At 43.9% G+C, this 22,933-nt stretch overlaps 1 protein-coding gene across 2 annotated transcripts in view; it reads right to left on the bottom strand.

Annotated features, from left to right (window-relative positions):
* ATG7 (autophagy related 7) overlaps positions 1-22,933 on the bottom strand; it is a 266,203-nt gene that overhangs the window by 197,603 nt on the left and 45,667 nt on the right. For both annotated transcript variants that reach the window (XM_052635718.1, XM_052635647.1), the window contains 4 exons: positions 14,011-14,099; positions 12,265-12,386; positions 7,413-7,503; positions 6,510-6,654 (listed from right to left, as the gene is read on the bottom strand). In XM_052635718.1, coding sequence (XP_052491678.1) covers positions 6,510-6,654; positions 7,413-7,503; positions 12,265-12,386; positions 14,011-14,099 — 447 coding nt within the window. The remainder of the gene's footprint in view (positions 1-6,509; positions 6,655-7,412; positions 7,504-12,264; positions 12,387-14,010; positions 14,100-22,933) is intronic.

Below are 22,933 nucleotides of genomic sequence, written 5' to 3' on the forward strand. Positions count from 1 at the left end.
TTGATTCCAGCTTGTGCTTCATCTAGCCTGGCATTTCGCATGATGTACTCTGCCACTTATTTATAAGTTAAATAAGCAGGGTGACAATATAGAGCCTTGGTGCACTCCTTTCCCAATCTGGAACCAATCTGCTGTTCCCTCCATCAGGGACGCTGAAGTTCAGTCAGTCTGACAAGTGCAGAGGCAAAGTCAACACAACCCACGATTCGGGGCTGAGGGTGACGGGCCAGAATCTGGCTGTGTGTTTTGAAGCCCATGGGTAACTCCGGTCTACTCACCCTGTTTCATAAGTGATTTTTCATCAGCTGAGCAAACCACCATGTAGGGGGAACAAAGGTATGGAAAATCCAAAAGTCATTTGTGCTTGGCTAGGGGATGTTTATGTTGCACGCCTTAAAGCAATGCCGAGTGGAGAGCAAGGAAGGCAGTCTGGAAACTGCTAGACGGCAGAGGAAAGCTACATAAGTGATAAGCGTGCTGCAGGTGAGTCGCAGGCACGTGCACTTGCACACTTAACTGTCGGTCTCTTGGAATGCTATACAGCACTGGGGCTTCCCTAGTAGATCAGCTGGCAAAGAATCCGCCTGCAATGCAGGAGACCCTGGTTCAATTCCTGGGTCAGGAAGACCACCTGGAGCATGGACAGGTTACCCACTCCAGTATTCTTGGGCTTCCCTGGTGGCTCAGACAGTAAAGAATCCGCCTGCAATGCAGGAGACCCTGGTTCAATTCCTGGGTCGGGAAGACCACCTGCAGGAGGGATGGCAACCCATTACAGTATTCTTGCCTGGAGAATCCCCATGGACAGAGGTGCCTGGCGGGCTACAGCCCATGGGGTCACAAGGAGTTGGACTGAGAGACTAAGCGCATACAGAATAAGAAGTGAAGTGAAAGTCACTCAGTTGTGTCTGACTCTTTGTGACCCCACGCACTATACCATCCACGAAATTCACCAGGCCAGAATATTGAAGTGGGTGGCCTTTCCCCTCTCCAGGGGATTTTCCAACCCAGGGATTGAACCCAGGTCTCCCACACTGCAGGTGGATTCTTTACCAGCTGAGCCACAAGGCTCAAGACTACTGGAGAGGGTAGCCTATCCCTTCTCCAACAGACTAAGCATGTACAGTGTAATGGCTAATTGGCAAACATTCAAGAAAATTACAACACTCAATGCTAGTGAGGATGGGGTTTTAGTGATTGAGAATGTAATACTGGTATTTTATTTCATTGACATTTCATTGATTGAGAATGTAAACTGGTATCACTCTTCCAGAAAGCAATCTGGCAATATGATTCTAGAATTTTTTACATGCCCATATCAATCATATCAACTTCCAGCAATCTAGCTTAGGAAATAATCCAAAATACTGACAAAAATGTAATCACCAAGATGTTCTCTGTAAAATAATTAACAATTGTAAAATATTCAAAGCAATGTTAATGTCTAAAAATAGGGGACTGTCTCAGTAAATCATGTTTCATCATATAAGAAGGCATTTTTACAGCCAACTTCTTGTTGCCAACATCCGATGGATCACAAAAAAGCAAGAGAGTTCCAGAAAAACATCTATTTCTGCTTTATTGACTACACCAAAGCCTTTCACTGTGTAGATCACAACAAACTATGGAAAATTCTTAAAGAGATGGGAATATCAGACCACCTGACCTGCCTCCTGAGAAATCTGTATGCAGGTCAAGAAGCAACAGTTAGAACTGGACATGGAACAACGGACAGGTTCCAAATTGGGAAAGGAGTAAGTCAAGGCTGTATATTGTCATCCTGCTTATTTAACTTATGTGCAGAGTACATCATACAAAATGCCAGGCTGAATGAAGCACATGCTGGAATCAGGATTGCCAGGAGAATTACCAATAACCTCAGATATGCAGATGACACCACCCTTATAGCAGAAAGCGAAGAGGAACTGAAGAGCCCCTTGATGAAAGTGAAAGAGGACAGTGGAAAAGTTGGCTTAAAACGCAACATTCAAAAAACAAAGATCATGGCATCCAGTCCCATCACTCCATGGCAAATAGATGGGGAAACGATGGAAGCAGTGACAGACTTTATTTTTGGGGGATCCAAAATCGCTGCAGATGGTGACTGCAGCCATGAAATTAAAAGATGCTTACTCCTTGGAAGAAAGCTATGACCAACCTAGACAGCATATTAAAAAGCAGAGACATTACTTTGCCGACAAAGGTCCATAATCATAGCTATGGTTTTTCTAGTAGTCATGTATGGATGTGAGAGTTGGACCATAAAGAAAACTGAACACTGAAGAACTGATGCTTCTGAACTGTGGTGTTGGAGAAGACTCTTGAGAGCCCCTTGGACTGCAAAGAGATCCAACCAGCCTATATCCTAACGGAAATCAGTCCTGAATATTATTGGAAAGACTGATGCTGAAGCTGAAACTCCAATATTCTGGCCACCTGATATGAAGAGCTGACTCACTGGAAAAGACCCTTGCTGGGAAAGACTGAAGGCAGGAGGAGAAGGGGATGACAGAGGATCAGATGTTTGGGTGGCATCACTGACTCGATGGACATGAGTTTGAACAAGCTCTTGGAGTTGGTGATGGACAGGGAGGCCTGGCGTGCTGTGGTCCATGGGGTCGCAAAGAGTTGGACACGACTGAGCAACTGAACTGAACTGACTCTACAGCCATTAAAAAAGCTTTTTAGGTATCCTTTTTAACAACATTAGAAAGTGTTTTGTGTTAACTGATGAAAACAAGGGACATTTTTACATATCAAATAAACAATTTAAATATATGTTACACAAACACTGAAAGGAAACAGGTGATAAAGTAGTAGAAAAATGGGTCTTCTTTTTCTGCCTCATTAACTCTTACACTGTAGAAATTTTCTATAATGGATCTAGATCTATACTGACTTCATAATCTAAAAAGTGCTGGGAAAACCTACGTACCTAATTTGGGAAGTCAGGGAAAGAATGAAATAAATTCCCATAAAAAGATGAAGAAATGAATAAAAAGTAGATAGTAATAATCTGGAAACAAACCGAAACAAAAATTACAGAAAAAAGAGAGCAAGGATTTAGTTTTCTGGAAAGACAAGCCTATCTGGCAAGTCTGAATAAGAGGAGAAAAAGAGAAAACAGAAATATTCAACATTAGGAACATGGTTCAGGTGGTAAAGAATCTGCCTGCAATACAGGAGACCTGGGCTCAGTCCCTGGTTGGGAAGATCCCCTAGAGCAGGGCATGGCAACCCACCCCAGTATTCTTGCCTGAGAATCCCATGGACAGAGGAGCCTGACTGGCTATAGTCCATGGGGTCGCAAAGAGGTAGACACAACTGAGCGACCGACACTGACTACTACTACAGAGAAGATGGGACTTCCCTGGGGGCCAGGACTTAAGACTCTGAGCTCCCACTACAGGGATCCCACTCAATCCCTGGTCAGGGAACTAATATCCCACATGCCCTGCGGTGCTGCCAAAGATAAATAAATAGAGAGTAAATAAAACAAAGATGGGAAAGATGGCAAGAGAATACTATATGTATTTTATATTAATTAACTTTCAAATTTAGATGAAATGGATGATTTTCTAGGAAAACAACATGATTAAACTGACCCAAAAGAGGTATAAAATCTAAAAGGTCAATGACTGCAGAAACATTTCTAAACGCTTCCACAGATCCCCTGCTCTCATTGCTAACAAAATTCCAAAGGCACCAGGCCGAGCTGGATTTATAAATGAATTTTGCCAAACCATCAAGGAACTGATACTTTATATACTAGACCTGTCCTGCCACATAGAAAAAGGCAGGAAGTTTTATTTTATAAAAGTAGTGTAATTCAGCTATAAGATAAGCAATGACACCAGAAAGGAAAAGAAAAACATTACCATAAACCAGTCTGACTTATTAATACATACAGAAGACTTAGCAGTAAAACATTACCAGTTGAACTGCACTGTATATCAGAAGAATAACAAACTATGAACAAGTCAGAGTTTCCCCCGAATGCTCAGCATCTTGATAGATGTATTTGATGATAAAGCTCAACAATCATTTCTGATATAAACTCGCAGCAAACTACAAAGAAAAATCTGCCTCCTTAACTTATGGAAGAAGATGAGCAGAAACCAACATCACATATCAAAACTAAAGGAAAAAACAAGAAGCTTCTCATTGAAATCAGCAACCAAACGAGGGTGCTAACTCTCGCCACTGTTCCTCACCATTGCTATGGAGTCCTAGTCAATCCCATAAGACAAGGAAAAGAAACCGATACAGATGTTGGTGAGGAACACTTACCAACCTAGAAAATTTACAAGAATCAAACATAAAACTATCATAGCCAGGAAAATGTAGAAAGATGACCAGATAGAAGATAAACATTCAAAACTCACTATCTTTCTTATATATTCATCCCAGTAAGAGTCAATTGGAAAATTTAGTGGGAGGAACATATCTTCAAAAGAAAAAGAAGTTAAATATGTGAAAACTAATTAAAGGAGGCATGTGGGAAACCTAAATAAATAAAATGCTACAAAGATGATCTAAATAATTTAAGAGATATACAATGTTTCTGGAACTAAGGATCAATATTGTAAAGATGTTAATCTCTCCCAATTTATTTATAAATTCATTGTAATTTGAGTGAAAGCTATGAGTACTAATGAAGGAATGAACAAATAGAATGATGGAATAAAAACAGACTCCAAAAAGAGACTCAGGTATAAAGGAATTTAGAATTTAATAAAGGTGGAAAAATGAGTTTTGCATTAGTGAATGAATGACATTAAAATAAATGACTATTTTCAAATGTTACATTGTTAAATTCCATAAAACAAAAAATAAATTCCACATTAATAAAGATCTAAAGATAAAAACAGGAGTTCTGTATACCATAAAGGAGAAGATTAACATATTCAATAACATTTATTAATTAAAAGTTAATAAATTTTTAAAAACCTTTACATGGTTAAAGATAAATACATGGAGAAAAATATTTGCATGACATTACAGAAAAACGGTTAATATCCATAAAAAAGGAAAAGGGTTTGGCAGAAGATGAGATGGTTAGATAGCATCACTGACTCAATGGACAAGAATATGAGCGAACTCCAGGAGACAGTGGGGGACAAGAGGAGCCTGGCATGCTGTAGCCCACGGGGTCGCAAGAAGTCGAACAGGACTCAGCAACTGAACAATCCATAAAAAGAGGTACACCAAGTCAAGATACAAGAAACAGCCTAAAGGACACAAACAGAACAAACAAAATTCACAAATGAAATCAAGTTAAAGACTAACCCTTACTAATTAAAGAAACGCAAACAAAAAAGCTATTTTACATTCTCTCTAACATAGTAGTTCTGCTTCTAGAGTTTTTTTCCTAAAGAAATAATCCCATGGACATGTGAAGGTATAAGAATGTTCATTTCAACAGCATCTCTAAAAGAAAAATATGCTGAAATTGTTTAAATGAACTGAAGCAAGTCATATAACAATGGGCTTCCCTGTTGGCTTAGACAGTGAAGAATCCACCTACAATGTGGGAGACCTGGGTTTAATCCCTGGGTTGGGAAGATCCCCTGGAGGAGGGCATGGCAACCCACTCCAGGATTCTTGCCTGGAGAATTCCCATGGACAGAGGAGCCTGGTGGGCTACAGCCCATGGGGTCGCGAAGAGTCAGGCATGACTAGGCGACTAAGCATAGCACAGCATGTAACAAAATTCTACATGTACATAAAATGGAATCAATAGAGAACCACAGTTATTGCTCCACTGAGTCAAAAATAGAAACTTGCTATAAACAGGTTGCAATGATCCAAGCTTTGCAAATATAAGTAACTAAATAAGAGCAAAGATGACCAGTGCATCTCTGTATCTGCACACGCCTATGAAAATTACAGGGAAAGATGCTCCATAGCACTTGACAAAGTCTGCTTAATTCTGGGAAGTGACTTGGGATGAGAGTGGAGGCAGATTTCTTGCTTCCACCGTAAAACAAAAGCATGTGTTCCTTTTATACTGAAAGAGATACTGAGAAAAGAAAGGAGGGAGGGAGGGAGACAAGAAGGAGAAAGAAGGCACTCAAGTGCAGTTGGTCATCCCCTGGTATTCACAGGGGGTGGGTTCCAGGAGCTCCTGGAACCAGCCAGAGATTCTTTTTTATTTTTTTTTTTTTTTGAGTCAATGAACTCCTGCTTGAAGATCAAGGCAGGCTGGAAAACAAATATTTTTAAAATGTAAACTTCAGTCAAAACTGAACGATAACCTGAGAGGAAAAAAGAAAAAAGGAAGGAGGAATCCAACAAAAAGACCAAAAAAAAAAAAAAAAAATAGAGATGTATGCTTGGCTGTTGGGGTTGTTTAGTTGGTTAATTTTTGGTTTGGGTGCTTTTTTTTTCTTAAAAAACAAAAATGCCTCCTACTCTTGGATGCGAAACCCACAAGTCTGGAGGGTAGACTGTAGTGAAAGAAGAGAAGCCACAGCTTGAGAGGCGCCATTCGACCACTGCAAACTCACCATCAACGTCCGGGCTACGTTACAACCCAAGGTGCCAGCTCCGAGCAGCAGACACTTGGCAGACACAACCTTGTCTAAGTCCAGAGTAGGGACCAATCTCCAACACATCAGCTTGAGGTTGAGATCGACCGATGACTCAGCTAACCTAGGAAAGGAGAGAATCGTTTATTTATGTAGTCAGTCACCCGCTTATGCCCCCAGTCCTGTCCTTTTCCAGGAAGAAAGTAGCTTGTATGAGAAGATAAGAAACAAGTAACGGAGGGAATCAGGATCAAAGGAAAAGCAACACAAGGCTGGAGGGTAAGCGAGGACAGCGGTTATCACAGAGTGGTGTGTGCCGCCATAATCCTCGGCAACTGCACCGTGACGGGCCCCCATTTGATCCTGAGCTCCCAGGAGCCCAGGTGAAATGGGAAGCCTGACTGGTTACAGGGGGTATTATGTCCAGGACTAAAACCACACCAGCCGCTTAAGAGGAAAGCTTTTCCTAACACTGGATACAGAGAAATTTCTGTCCCCTCAGTAGAGGGAGCACTTACATCATCCCCTCAGTACAAAGCTGGTTTCTGTGAAATCTCTCTTTCCATGGCCTTCCCTGTAGGCTAATGGGACACCAGTAAGGAAGACGAACAAAGGACAAGAAGGTGGAGGAGGTGCACAGGTCTGAGAGGGCGGGCTTGAAGCGAGAGCGACATTTAGGATGTCCAGAAAAACAGACGCTGTGTGCCCTTCAGATACCCATCACTGATATTCATTCTCACAGCCAAACTTAAATCAGGAGGTGGCCAAGAGCGAATGAACACACTGACATCTGCCTTCCCCCAGCCCCGCCTGGGCTGGGCAACGTGCTTGGCCTGACAGAACCGGGCGTGCACCCCGGCGGGAACGGCTTGCAAGCTGTACCTTTTAGGGTCCATACACTCGCTGAGGTTCACCATCCTCGGTCCCATGCCTCCCTTCTGGTTCTTTTCCCATCCAACCGCCTTGGGACAATCTGGAGACAAATAAAACAGCAATTTCAGTGAAGGAGAGAAGGATAAAGAATGAGTCCAAGGAGCAAGATGGCACACACCTCGAGGAGCTTTCAGTCGACGTCTTTTTCAAGGAGGTGTGCAGGCCTGAATTTGCATCCACCTGCCTTGGCTGCCTCCTCGTGTCCTGGGCCACGAGGAGTCTTGTTTAGAGACCCAAGCAGAGTCTTCCTGCACAGGGGCTTCTGAAAGAGCCCTGGCAACTCTGCCCTGAGTTCCCTCCACTTCTGCTGCTACTGGAGGCTGCTCAGAAAAACAAAAGAAAAAGAAGACTATACCTGGAGCGGGTCTAGGCCTGTGGAGGGGTCTCCATCTGAGGAAGCCCCACCAGCGTGCCTGCAGCCCACCTTCCCACCCAGGTCAGCATGCCCCTTGCGCTCCTCATCCTTACGTCGCCCTCTCGCCCTGCCTCCCTGCCCACCACAGCGCACCTACCTGTCCACAGAGCTCGGCCCAGGGACTGCTCCTCTGCTAAGCTGTCCTCTCCATTAAGACTCCTCTTCCCTGACTTCTCACTTCTCTGCTCAGCTCTTTTAACCTCTGCTATGGGGGCCTCTGCAACTCCAATTCCAGCCATTGTCAAAATGCCTCCCCCATGCAAAGCTCTGGAGGATGACGATCCTATGGCCAGCGGGCCTGGGAAGTGCTTCGTACCCTACCTGTGTCTCCATCTGCCCCCGCCCCCGCCTGGAGAGTCCCTCCCACGTAGTGGAGATAAAGCTCGGAGAGACCTGCAGTGAAGCAGCCACTCCATCTGATTTGGCTTTGAGCTGCCCAGTCTTAGCTGGCTCTCCGTAACTCCCTCACCCCATAACACCGACTAAAACCCCACGGGACACATTCAGGGAACTGCTGCTCTATTCCACTACTGCAAAATCCTCTCAAAAAAAAAAAAAAAAAATCTCGAGTGCTCTCCGGAATACCTCAATGGAATCCTGGTTTCCTTGGTGGAAACCTGGTCTTGTAACTCCTGTACCAGGGGGCCACCGACGCTTATATGCCCCACACCTGGGGACCTCAGTCACTTTCCCTTCCGCACTGAATTCCCCAAATTCAGAAGACAGTCTCAGCTCCTTCACAGGGAATTCACTCAGCCACCTACCATTCCAGTACCACCTCCAGTATCTGCTTTAACTGACAGTGTCTAAAGAAACAGGAGCTCCTTGATTTAAGGTTCAGAGGAATTTTAGGACAATTGGCAGGAATTTGTCACTAATTGTATACTGGCTTTCTTTGGAAATTTTCCTATTTTTATATTTCTATCAACACCCTATTTTCCTTTCCTTGGACCTATTAGCTTTTAACCTTTGTTTCCTAAAATAATACTGCTCAATATAATTATGGGGCCAAGGGGTATTGATTTCCTTTACACAATTTTTTATTTCTGGGCTAGGATGACCAGTGGGAAACCAAGTAGCTTCAAAAGCTACTTGGCTGCAGGCATCTTTCACAGCAGGGAGCCAGAAGACAAATGCCCCTTCCTATTCTGGTTCAGGTGCTATGGGCTGCTCCTTTTTAACATCTCAAAAAAATTAAAGCTGAAATAATAGATTTGAGATCTTAAAGAGAAGAAGAACTCCAGAATTATTTTTCTGGGGGAAAAAAAAAGTTCAACCCTGTTATTGATTCACATTTTGTTTGATTTCCTTATTGTTCTTACAGTAAATTTAAAAATGCTTCTTTAATACATGGCACAGAAATTTGACAGGAACTTTAGAAACACAGTCTAGTACTATGATTAATAACTCCAATCTAAGTTTGTTCCTATTACAGATAAGAAAGCATAAAACAAAAAGAAAACGTCATTGCAAATTAAAACTTCTCTGTACTCAAGATGTTACAGCCATTTTAATGAAATCAGACATACTTTAAACTTATTGATGATTTTTTAAAAAGACTATGTGCTATGCTCAGTCGAGTCTGACTCTTTGCAATCCCATGGACTATAGGCCGCCAGGCTCCTCTGTCCATAGGATTCTTGAGGCAAGAATACTGGAGTGGGTTGCCATGCCCTCCTCCAGGGAATCTTCCCCACCCAGGGATCAAACCCAGGTCTCCTGCATTGCAGGAGCCACCACGGAAGGCCCCTGCTCCCATCTAACCTGCATCCATAAGACATACTCCAAGCTAATGAGAAAACAATAATTTTAGGGGAAAATAAGGCTCTGTTCTCCCCTAGTTGGACAAAGAGGAGAGTTGGATAGAGTTGCACATCATGGACAGGAACGGAAAGGATGGGCCTCCCTTGCAGCTGGCTGCCCCTCCCTCAGCCAGCTGCAGGAATACTCTGGGTCAGCAAAGGAGAGGGAGCCTGGCTGCACCGGGAGAGCAGCAGCAGCCACAGGATGTTCAAAACTATTTCTTACGACACTGTCACTGCAACTATGGGATGTCTCAGAAATGTTAAAAGATACTACCATACTAATAGCTTCAGTTCACATTACAATACAGAGTTTTATTTATTATGAAGTTTTATTCACACCTAAAACAGAAAACATCAATCTGCATCAGAAACATTTGCCTTTCTTAAAGTAAATCATCTACACTTGACATCAAGTATCAAGTATTGTGCTATAGAAAACCGCTTTCTCAAGTAGAAGTGCGTGGCGTATCCTGGGTTTGCCAGCTTCACCAAGCATCTGTGATATCGCAGGGATCAGAGAGTAATTCAGTGACTTTATCTTAAAAACTGAAAGAAAAGTGCCTCTCCCCAAAGGTGGTAGGCTGGAGAGGATGCTACATCAAACGCAAACATCCAAAGACGATAGACGAGAAACGCCCCTGACGCTGGGAGGGACTGAGGGCGGGAGAAGGGGCATCAAAGGATGAGATGGCTGGACAGCAACCCCGACTAGACAGACATCAGTTTGAGCAAGCTCTGGGTGTTGGTGAAGGACACACACTAGAAATGCCCCTGATGCTGGGAAGCACTGAGGGCGGGAGGAGAAGGGGCAACAGAGGATGAGATGGCTGCAAGGCAACCCCGACTAGACAGACATCAGTCTGAGCAAGCTCTGGGTGTTGGTGAAGGACAGGGAAGCCTGGCGTGCTTCAGTCCATGGGGTCGCAGAGAGTCAGGCATGACTGAGCGGCTAAACAGCAACAGGAAAAGACAGCGGAGAAACAAAAGATACCTTAACTCCAAACTCACAAGCAAACAGCTTCCTCTTTTGCCTGACCAAGTAGAGAGTTTAACATTCCTCATCTCCAAAACACACACTCACAGTAAGGCACATGACTCATGGATTGAAGAAAGCAAGGTGCCTTTGGACAGTGCAGATGCTGCAATACAGGAGCAAATTAAACCATGTAAGTATATAAAAGTACTCTGCAGAGCTTGCCGCACAAAGAAAGCTGAAGGGGTCATCTTGGAAGGAGTTCCAGACTTTGGGTAAGATGGGAAATTACCATAAATTAGCATTCATGAAGCAACTACAGTATGCCCTCACAGCGTCCGACTTTACACAGCAGTCAGATTCCTCATAAGGGGTGCTCCACGAGATGGCTATCACCTCCTTTACTTCTACTCAAATCTGAGTATGTTATTCTGTCTTTGTGATGTGTACCTCAAGACAGACACAGACATAAATGCAAGACCATCTATACATAAACACACATCTCTCTCTCTCTCTATATATATATATACACACACACACACACACACATATATATATATATATATATATAAAACATATCTGTGAGTCTGCATTTCCTAACTTATGAGGTGGGGAAAAGATGAAAAACGTTATACGTAGAAGGAGAGATGGCACTTTTGCTGACTAGTTTATGGAGAATAAGATCACACACAATATTTTGTAACAAATAAAAACGTAGGTGCATTAATACTTCATTCTTCCTGTAAGAAGGGCAAGGAATAAAGATTCTTTTGTTAACCAAAACCAAAAAATTAAGGAAAAAAAAATCCTCAAGGCTGAAAAAAACGCCGTGAGGGAATTCCCTGGTGAGAATCTCCGCCCTTCGTTCCAGGGACACACCCCCAGTGACAAACAGGCAGGAGCTGCGGCTCCCCTCCACTGTCACTGTACAGGGAGGAAAGGAAAAGTGAGGCCGGGTTGGTTTTCTGGGCTCCAATATCACTGCAGATGGTGACTACAGCCACGAAATTAAAAGACGCTTGCCCCTTGGAAGAAAAGTTATGACCAACCTAGACAGAATATCAAAGAGCAGAGACATTACTTTGCCAACAAAGGTCTGTCTAGTCAAAGCTATGGTTTTTCCAGTAGTCATGTATGGATGTGAGAGTTGGACTATAAAGAAAGCTGAGCGCTGAAGAACTGATGCTTTTGAATTGTGATGCTGGAGAAGATTCTTGAAAGTTCCCTGGATTGCAAGGAGATCCAATCAGTCCATTCTAAAGATCAGTCCTGAGTATTCATTGGAAGGACTGATGCTGAAGCTGAAGCTCCAATACTTTGGCCACCTGATAACGAAGAGCTGACTCATTTGAAAAGACCTTGATGCTGGGAAAGATTGAAGGCGGGAAGAAAATGGGATGACAGAGGATGAGATGGTTGGATGGCATCACTGACTCAAAGGACATGAGTTTGGCAAGCTCTGTGAGTTGGTGACGGACAGGGAAGCCTGGTGTGCTGCAGTTCACGGGGTCACAAAGAGTTGGATACAACTGAGCGACTGAACCAAACTGAACTGATTGGGTTTCTGATAAATGGTAATTATGTGCATTCTCCAAGGTGGCAAATTACCTGGGCTGAATGCCATCTCTGGAAGCTTCACTTCGAAGACGATGCTGTGGGTGACGTCTCTCAACCCCTGCAGGGTGCGGTCCCGGAAGCAGACCACTTCCACGGACTGGAAACTGCCACTCCTGGTGTCAGCCCCGGATGTTTATGTTTCAGTTTTTTCAAGGAAGGAAAAGAGAGAGCTCACATAAGAGCTTCGGCAAACCCAGCTGGAGAGGATTCAAGTCACTGTAAGTACACCCCCCTGACACCCTTGGTGGACGCAGCTTTCACCTCTGAGATTCTGAGCACATCCACATGGGCTTCCTTTGTCCAAGCGTCTAAAGGCTGGGTGTGGGACGGGCTCAGATTTCTTTTTAGGTGAGGTTTATATAACAACTTCATATTGCACAGAAATAATTCTGACAAATGAATCTTGAATGCAGGGGGAAAGACGTTCACAAGACATTAAAAAGAAGCTCAAGACAAGCATGAGTTCCTCCGGTCCCTCTTCTCCCACAGGAGCTTACAGAGCAGGCCGTGGTGGGGAAGCCCACAGCTACACACTCACCACCAGGATAAGCACATGTAACCCTCTCCTTCTGGGGAAGGTCTATGACCTAGCAATCTCCCAGTGGACATCGTTGTCTAAGTAAAGCATACACAAATGTAAATACCCAAATCCTAAATACACAGGAGCGTGACTCATGCTTCCTCCCAGTCCTTAAACAGCCCCTTCAACAGCAACTCCTACTCTAACTTCTAAGTCCTACTCTAACTTCTAAGTAGGGACTTAGGTTTTAACTTAAAAGGTCCAGCCTCTTTCATTCAACACTATGCTGTTTAAACTCATCGTGCTGATAAGTGTACCAGTAATTCACTCAGGCTGACTACAACACTGCATTCCATGGCAGTGAATACACCCCGCTGTATTGTCCATTTCATTGTTCAAGGAGATCTGGGTTATTCCCAGTGTTTGGTTATAAAGAACAATGCTGCTGTCGGCATTCCCATATAGGTGTCTTGCTTGCATCTGAGGGTGCATTTCTGTGCTTTATGTACCTGAGAGGGAAACTGTTGAGCTACAGATATTTCTAACTTTGGGAGATACTTCCAAACAGGTACCCAGCGATGTCTGAGGGTTCTGATTCATCCACATCGTCAACAGCACTTGGTATTGTCATCTTTTTAAAATGAGTCTGGTAGGTATCTCATTATCTGGTGAGTGTGTGGTAGTATCTTTCATAACAGCATCTTATTATCTTTATTAATGAGTACTGTCTTGTTATATTTTATTTCTGGATGACTGATGATGTTGGGCATCTTTCCAAATGTGCACTACCCTGTTTTATTCAGCTTAGGGTCAGGATAAAGGGAGGACGATAGCAATGAGAAAATCCTTCCTGAACACAACTCAGCTCAAGTGGGGGCTAGAAAAGTTCAGGATGGGGATCCCCGAGCTGTGGGTCCTGCTCTACTCTACGCTGTCTTCAGCGCAATACGGTTGGAATCTGAAGCTCCGTAATAGACCTGCTTAGAGGCTCACTACCAATGGAAACTGGATCATGAAAATATACTGATTTGTTATCTGGTTTCTACATCAGCAATGACAAAAATATCCATTTGAGAAAATAAAAATACAGACAGTCAAATAGAAAAACATACAGTCAAAGACTGACAGAGACAGGCAGGCAGATGGACCACACACACACACGCACACGCACACAGAAAGACACACACACACACACACACACACACACACGTAAATACCATCTGTGGGCTGCTAGGACCAAAAGGTTCCTCAAAGGCCATCCGGGGTACTGCGCTAAGTTACAGGGATCGTACACGCCAATCGTTATCTGTGAATAGAAAAGACTTCGCGTGAGGCAGGGACCGTGTCAGATTCACAGCACAAACACTGCTAATCCCTCCCCTCTCCTATGTATCTGGTTGTGCAAAAGCATCAACTATTAGACACGTGGTGAACGGCTGGAGGAAAGAGAAGAAAGCAAAAGGACCTCACACCTGACGACAGAACGTCCTGATGGCCCGGCCTGTCAAATTCTTCCCTTCACCCTCTGTGACAAATTAGATACATTTAGAAGGAAGACTGAAAGGAAGACAGGGAGGGAGGGAGGGCAGCCAACTGTCAGGGCTCACAAAGAGAAGATCTTGTCTCAAAGAGATATGGTCTGTGAAAATTGCTAATTTTCATGTAATGAGAAAAGTGAAAGATGGGTCACTACTGCTGTACATAAGCGCATAGTCAGACCAAACTAAAAAGCGAGACGCCTTCGACGCTGCTCACCTGCCTCTCCTCCCACTCCTCCCGCTTGCAGCTCCCCCAGCCCTGATCTCCATCTAGAAAGCTCTTCTTTTTGATGAAGACGGTCCCCAGAGGAGGTCGTCACCATGTCTTCTCTGCTTCCTGATCCCTCTGTACATCATACAGGACACCTTTCACATTTTCTGTCTCTTTCCTCTGAAAGACACTGAGGTCTTAATCTCTAAATACTGTTCTCCAGTAAAAGGAATAGGGGCTCTCTGGACACATGGGTAATCCTAGGGCTACAGGAGGAAAAAAAAGGGCTTCCCTGATAGCTCAGTGGTACAGAAGCCGCCTGCAATGCAGGGGACAAAGGAGAAGCAAGTTCAATCCCTGTGTGAGGAAGGGATGGAGGAGGAAACGGCAACCCCCTCCAGTGTTCTTGCCTGGGAAATCCCATGGACAGAGGAGCCTGGTGGGCCACAGTCCATGGGGTTACAAACAGTCAGACACGACTGAGTGGCTGAGCACGCACAGCAGGGAAAACAGAAGATGAGCCTGGAGCACACTGTACACCAGAAAGCTAGCGAGTGCTGAGTGAGCAGAAGGCCAGGGGCATGGCAAGGGGCACCAGACACACCTGAAAGGAGCGTTCAGTGGCCAAGGCCGGCACAAGGTGAGCAGGGAAACAAAGAACGCAATACTGGATTGTAACCCAGCCCCAAATGAGTACCCATGAGTCCATAAGGACATAAACGATGAGACGGATATTTGAAAGTGAAGGGACAAGTCTTCCTTACAGAAGATTTCCAAGCAATATGTGTAGATACAGACCCTCCAGGGACACAGCTTAATCCCTCTCCACCCTGAGTGTGGGCTCAACTTAGGGACTCGTTCCCGAAGGAAAAATAGTAGGGATAGTTTTGAATATTACAAAAACAAGGGAATTCCAGAAAAACATCTATTTCTGCTTCATTGACTATGCCAAAGCCTTTGACTTTCTGGATCACAACAAACTGGAAAATTCTTAAAGAGCTAGGAATACCAGACCACCTTACTTGTCTCCTGAGAAATCTGTATGCAGGTCAAAAGGCAACAGTTAGAATTGGACATGGAACAACAGACTGCTTCCAAATTGGGAAAGGAGTAAGTCAAGGCTGTATGCTGTCACCCTCCTTATTTAATTTATAAGCAGAGTACATCACATGAAGGAACCAGCCGAACGAATCACAAGCTGGAATCAAGATTGCCAGGAGAAATATCAACAACCTCAGATATCCAGATGATACCACTCTAATGGCAGAAAGTGAAGAGGAAACTAAAAAGGGCCTTTTGATGAAGGTGAAACAGGAGAGTAAAAAAGCTGGGTTAAAACTCAACATTCAAAAAACAAGATCATGGCATCTGATCCCATCATGGGCACCTCTTTCATGGCAAAGAGATGGGGAGACAATGGAAACAGTGGCAGATTTTATCTTCTTGAGCTCCAAAATCACTGCAGATGGTGACTGCAGCCATGAAATTAAAAGATGCTTGCTCCTTGGCAGGAAAGCTATGACAAACCCAGACAGTATATTAAAAAGCTGAGACATCACTTTGCCAACAAAGATCCGTATAGCCAAAGCTATGGTTTTTTCATATATGGCTGTGAGAGGTGGACCATAAAGAAGGCTGAGCACTGAAGAATTGATGCTTTCAAACTGTGGCACTAGAGAAGATTCTTGAGAGTCCCTTGGACAACAAGCAGATCAAACAAGTCAATCCTAAAGAAAATCAACCCTAAATATTCATTGGAAGGACTGATGCTGAAGCTCCAATACTGTGGCCACCTGATGCAAAGAGCCAACTCACTGGAAAAGACCCTGATCCTGGGAAAGACTGAGGGCAGGAGGAGAAGGGGCAACAGAGGATGAGACGGTTGGATGGCATCACAGACTCAACAGGCATGAGTCTGAGCAAACTCTAGGAGATAGTGAAGGACAGGGGAGCCTGGCATGCTACAGTCCATGGGGTCACAAACAGTCATGACTTAGTGACTGAACAATTTCACAGTGGAGAAACTTGGCCAATTCTACCTTACAAGTGATCAATTTTAACACCACTAGGAATGTCATGTGAGTTTCAGGTAGCTAATACATGATGTGATGACAAGGGCACTTCACTTTTGGGGCACTCTTTTCAAAAATAACCCCAACTGATATAATCCCATTTAATCATAAGTAGTTTCAGGATGTCTGCCCTCTGATCCCCTCTCTCAGTGCCTACTGTCAATCTGAACACATGGACCACAGCCTTGTCTGACTCTGTGAAAGTAAGCCATGCCGTGTGGGGCCACCCAAGACTGATGGGTCACGGTGGAAAGGTCTGACAGAATGTGGTCCACTGAGAAGGGAATGGCAAACCACTTCAGTATTCTTGCCTTGAGCACCCCATGAACAGTACGAAAAGGCAAAAAGATAGGACACTGAAAGATGAATTCCCCAGGTCGGTAGCTGCCCAATATGCTACTGGAGATCAGTGGAGAAATAACTCCAGAAAGAATAAAGAGATGGAGCCAAAGCAAAAACAATACCCAGTTGTGGATGGGACTGGTGATAGAAACAAGGTTTGATGCTGTAAAGAGCAATACTGCATAGGAACCTGGAATGTTAGGTCCATGAATCAAGGCAAATTGGAAGTGGTCAAAAAGGAGATGGCAAGAGTGAATATCGACATTCTAGGAATCAGTGAACTAAGACGGACTGGAATGGGTGAATTTAACTCAGATGACCATTATATCTACTACTCTGGGCAGGAATCCCTTAGAAGAAATGGAGTAGCCGTCATGGTCAACAAAAGAGTCTGAAATGCAGTACTTGGATGCAGTCTCAAAAATGACAGAATGATCTCTGTTCATTTCCAAGGCAAACCGTTCAATATCACAGTAATCCAAGACTATGCCCCAACCAGTAACGCTGAAGAAGCTGAAGCTGAACGGTTCTATGAAGACCTACAAGACCTTCTAGAGCTAACACCCAAAAAAGATGTCCTTTTCATTCTAGGGGCCTGGAATGCAAAGGGAGGAAGTTAAGGAACACATGGAGTAACAGGCAAATTTGCCCTTGGAGTACAGAATGAAGCAGGGCAAAGGCTAATAGAGTTTTGCCAAGAGAACGCACTGGTCATAGCAAACATCCTCTTCCAGCAACACAAGAGAAGACTCTACACATGGACATCACCAGATGGTCGACACCAAAATCAAACTGATTATATTCTCTGCAGCCAAACATGAAGAAGCTCTATAGAGTCAGCAAAAACAAGATTGGAAGCTGACTGTGGCTCAGATCATGAACTCCTTATAGTCAAATTCAGACTGATATTGAAGAAAGTGGAGAAAACCACTAGACCATTCAGGTATGACCTAAATCAAATCCCTTATGACTATACAGTAGAAGTAAGAAATAGATTTAAGGGACTAGATCTGAGAGACAGAGTGCCTGATGAACTATGGATGGAGATTCGTTACACTGTACAGGGGACAGGGATCAAGATCATCCTTAAGAAAAACAAATGCAAAGAAGCAAAATGGCTGTCTGAGGAGGCCTTACAAATAGCTGTGAAAAGAAGGGAAACGAAAAGCAAAGCAGAAAAGGAAAGATATAAGCATCTGAATGCAGAGTTCCAAAGAATAGCAGGAAGAGATAAGAAAGCCTTCCTCAGCAATCAATGCAAAGAAATAGAGGAAAACAACAGAATGGGAAAGACTAGAGATCTCTTCAAGAAAGTTAGAGATACCAAGGAAATATTTCATGCAAAGATGGGCACAATAAAGGACAGAAATGGTATGGACCTAACAGAAGAAGAAGATATTAAGAGGTGGCAAGAATACACAGAAGAACTGTGCAAAAAAGATCTTCACGACCCAGATAATCAAAATGGTGTGATCACTCACCTAGAGAGAGACATCCTGGAATGTGAAGTCAAGTGGGCCTTAGGAAGCATCACTAAAAACATAGCTAGTGGAGGTGATGGAATTCCAGTTGAGCTATTTCAAATCCTGAAAGATGATGCTGTGAAAGTGCTGCACTCAACATGTCAGCAAATCTGGAAAACTCAGCAGTGGCCACAGGACTGGAAAAGTTCGGTTTTCATTCTAATCTCCAAGAAAGGCAATGCCAAGGAATGCTCAAACTACTGCACAAGTGTACCCGTCTCACACACTAGTAAAGTAATGCTTAAAATTCTCCAAGCCAGGCTTCAGCAATACGTGAACCGTGAACTTCCAGATGTTCAAGTTGGTTTTAGAAAACGAAGAGGAACCAGAGATTAAATTGCCAACATCTGCTGGATCATCAAAAAAGCAAGAGAGTTCCAGAAAAACATCTATTTTTACTTTATTGACTATGCCAAAGCCTTTGACTGTGTGGATCACAATAAACTGTGGAAAATTCTTCAAGAGATGGAAATACCAGACCACCTGACCTGCCTCTTGAGAAACCTGTATGAAGGTCAGGAAGCAACAGTTAGAACTGGACATGGAACAACAGACTGGTTCCAAATAGGAAAAGGCTGTATATAGTCACCCTGCTTATTTAACTTCTATGCAGAGTACATCATGAGAAACGCTGGGCTAGAGGAAGCACAAGCTGGAATGGAGATTGCCGGGAGAAAAATCAATAACCTCAGATATGCAGATGACACCACCCTTACGGCAGAAAGTGAAGAGGAACTAAGAAGCCTCTTGATGCAAGTGAAAGAGGAGAGTGAAAAAGTTGGCTTAAAGCTCAACATTCAGAAAACGAAGATCATGGCATCTGGTCCCATCACTTCATGGCAAATAGGTGAGGAAACAGTGGAAACAGTGTCAGACTTTATTTTCCTGGGCTCCAAAATCACTGCAAATAGTGATTGCAGCCGTGAAATTAAAATATGCTTACTCCTTGGAAGGAAAGTTATGACCAACCTAGACAGCGTATTAAAAAGCAGAGACATTACTTTGCAAACAAAGGTCCATCTAGTCAAGGCTATGGTTTTTCCAGTGGTCATGTATGGATATGAGAGTTGGACTGTGAAGAAAGCTGAGCGCCGGAGAATTGATGCTTTTGAACTGTGGTGTTGGAGAAGACTCTTGAGAGTCCCTTGGACTGCGAGGAGATCCAACCAGTCCATCCTAAAGGAGATCAGTCCTGGGTGTTCATTGGAAGGACTGCTGTTGAAGCTAAAACTCCACTACTTTGGCCACCTGATGCAAACAGCTGACTCATTGGAAAAGACCCTGATGCTGGGAGGGATTGGGGGCAGGAGGAGAAGGGGACAACAGAGGATGAGATGGCTGGATGGCATCACTGACTCAACGGATATGAGTTTGAGCAAGCTCCGAAAGATGCTGATGGACAGGGAAGCCTGGTGTGCTGCAGTCCACGGGGTCAAAAGAGAGTTGGGCATGACTTAGGAAAGGAACGAGTACCTGGCTAGTTCCTCCCTGATGCCGCCACTCTTCCCTTTCTCAACATCACAGGCTCTCCACTTGGTGATGTTTTAACCCTGGGATTCTCCTGGGTGAGACAGTGAGGGCATGGTCTGAGAGACCATTTCCTATGAGAAGCATGAGCACCCTGAGGAGGTGGCCCCACCACGCATGCTCTCTGAATGGAGATGCTACCGTCCTGGAGCTTTGCTTGTCCAGCTGGTCATCACCACCATGGGGGCAACTCTATTTCGTTCCCCCATATAGACTGTGATGGACGGCATCTGTCAGGCTGACTGCATTTAATAAGTCATCCTCGCTTCAACCGCATACTTTAAAAAATTTACCGAAGGCATTAATCACCCTTTTATCCGGCAAGAAAGCGGGGAGAAGGGAGAAGCTGGCATTCAACGGCTGTAACATTTGAAACAGCTTAGAGAAGAGAATGGCCTGATGGTGGGGGAAAAAAAAAGAACCGGCTACAGCCCAGTGGGTATGGTTCTAATCCTGCCGTTAATTGATTCTAAGACCTTGGGAAGGTCTTCCCTCGCCTGTAAAATGAAGTGGTAAAATCATTTCACCTCAAAGGAGTCTTTCTAGCTCCAGAATTATAGATCTTTATAGGCCATTAAAGAGAGAGAGAAAAAAAAAAAAACGTAGATAGGTTACAAAAAAACATAAGACTATATTAAGGTTCAATTTTACCTGGTGTCTAAAGGCTCTTCAATTTTTATTTGGGAAGAACCCAGACATATCAATCCAGAAAATGCCATTCATACAGAGATGCTGCATTTCAATTTTCAAATACAATTCCATAAGCCTGGGCTGTTATCAAAGGCTCTGAGTTACTCTCATCTGATCTTCAGCAATTTGACATCTCTGTGCCTAAGTTTCTCATCTATAGGGCCACTCTCATCTGCACTTGGCTCAGAGACTGAGAATGAGAGAAGCACGCAACCAACGAGAACCATAACCACAAAAACTCCATTGTAGTAAATCCATCGACCTCTCCGTTCAGTTCAGTCTATCACCGTCAGTCATCTACCTTCAGCTTCAAAGTCATCATTTCTTAGCTGGCAGAGAAAAAGGGGGATAAGTTCTAGTTTATCAAATATTCTCTGGGTCTAGGTTTCATCACCTGAAACTGTAGAGCTGAGACTAAATGATATTTAAATTATATAAACTAGAATGTGACATCAGATAGTACAAATGGATGCTTAACTTCAAAAAATGAGCCTATTTCTGACACTAAATACAAAGACAACCAGGCAGGAAGGTAGTAAGAAAAAAAAAATCCTTTTAGATAAGACCAGGAATAAGTTTCTTAGAGCAACCTGACCTAAAAATGAGCTATAGAGAAGGAATGAACCACTAAAGAGAAATTGACCACTTATTTATAAAGAGAGGTTAGCTCACATCTGTTTTAAAGGAACTCTTCTACCCACAGGAGGCACACATAAGTATAAAGAGGAAGCGTACGGAGAGGAAGATGACAGAATCCATTTGACGCCAGGCTGAACACAATGAAATAGTCCTCTGATGATTCAAAAGTGACCCCAAAATCTTTCATTGCTTTAGGAATCAAACCTGCAAGCTTAATCACTGTAGGATTCAGTCCAAACGAGGCTGAGCAAGCCAGTTTAACTATTTGGGTAAACAGACTTCGTAAATGGCAGTCAGAAATAACCACTGGCTAGGAGATCTGGATTCTAGAACTGGCTTTGCCACAGATTCATTGTGTGAACGTGGGCAAATCACCTCCTTTTACAAGAGAACTCAGCAGAAAGAAACAAAATGTAATTGCAAAAAAAAAAAAAAAATCTATTTAGAAGGTTTATGAAATAAATGCTCCTTTCTCCTTGGCTGAGAGCATATAATTCATTGAAGTTGTTCAGTGATGAGCTGGCTACCATCCACCCAGCAATTTGCTGAAAAAGTACAACGTGAGAAGAGAAAGAGGGCAAAATTGCCAACTTGAGCGTCTGGAGAAATTTACACAGTGCCATAAAACATGCTTAACTGACAAATGACTATCTATTACCCACACGCTCGATGTAACAGGAAATGCACAAAGGGGATTATGTGATTTAAAAGTATAGGAAAAAAGTTCCGAGATCTCATGCGTGGCGATGTCACCGATGGAGACCAAGATGTGGATACCGCTGAATGAAGCAACAGCCTCTAACTAACAGCAGACCAGTTACTGCTCCTTTGCTAGCGCTCTTGTCCTAAGATTTCACAACCCGAGAACTGAAGGCTGACACTGTCAACATGACAAAACGTTTCCCAAACATTCAATCTCGAATAGCTGTTCTGGAGAAAGAACGAAACTCAGTCAAGCAAGCTTTCCCTGACCATGGGCAGTGGAGCAGCGTCAGGGGCTGTATCAGCATGAACCCCGGAAGAGCTGCAGAAGCACCACCACCGGGACCCACACTGGAGGGCAAAAAGAGCTTCGACAAAGCCCATTTTCAGCCAGCCCAATGCAGATAATACTCGGTGCTGCTCAGGGAGCATCGTGAGCTTGAGGGAGATCGGCAGTGCGGGCAGGAGTCACCAGAAGCAGTGGTGCGGGAGCTGGCCCCACAGGCGGGGAAGCCACCGGGTACTGGCCCTTCCTGGCTCCATAGCCCGTGACTTCCACACACTGGAAGCCCAAGAGTTGGGGGGGCCACAGTGGGAGAGCTGAGGCCACAGAAATAAGCAGACACCACGAAAGCACAGCACCCCCCACCCCGAGAGCCTGCCGTCAGACATCAGCCAGCACACGACTGAGGATAAACCTTAACACGCCCAGCCTCTTAACCTAGTAATTCCACATCTAGAAATCTTTCCTAAGAAAACAAATAATTCAAAGTACAAAGAGGAGTGCAGCGAGGGTGGGATTTCATGCATAAAGAAGCTCCTAATAGTGAAGAATTACGAGAGACCTAAATGTCCAGAACTTGAGAAATGCATGATGATACGTATTTATTAAAAAG

The sequence above is a fragment of the Budorcas taxicolor genome, chromosome 1, assembly GCF_023091745.1.
Source record: "Budorcas taxicolor isolate Tak-1 chromosome 1, Takin1.1, whole genome shotgun sequence".
Taxonomy (NCBI): Eukaryota; Metazoa; Chordata; class Mammalia; order Artiodactyla; family Bovidae; genus Budorcas; species Budorcas taxicolor.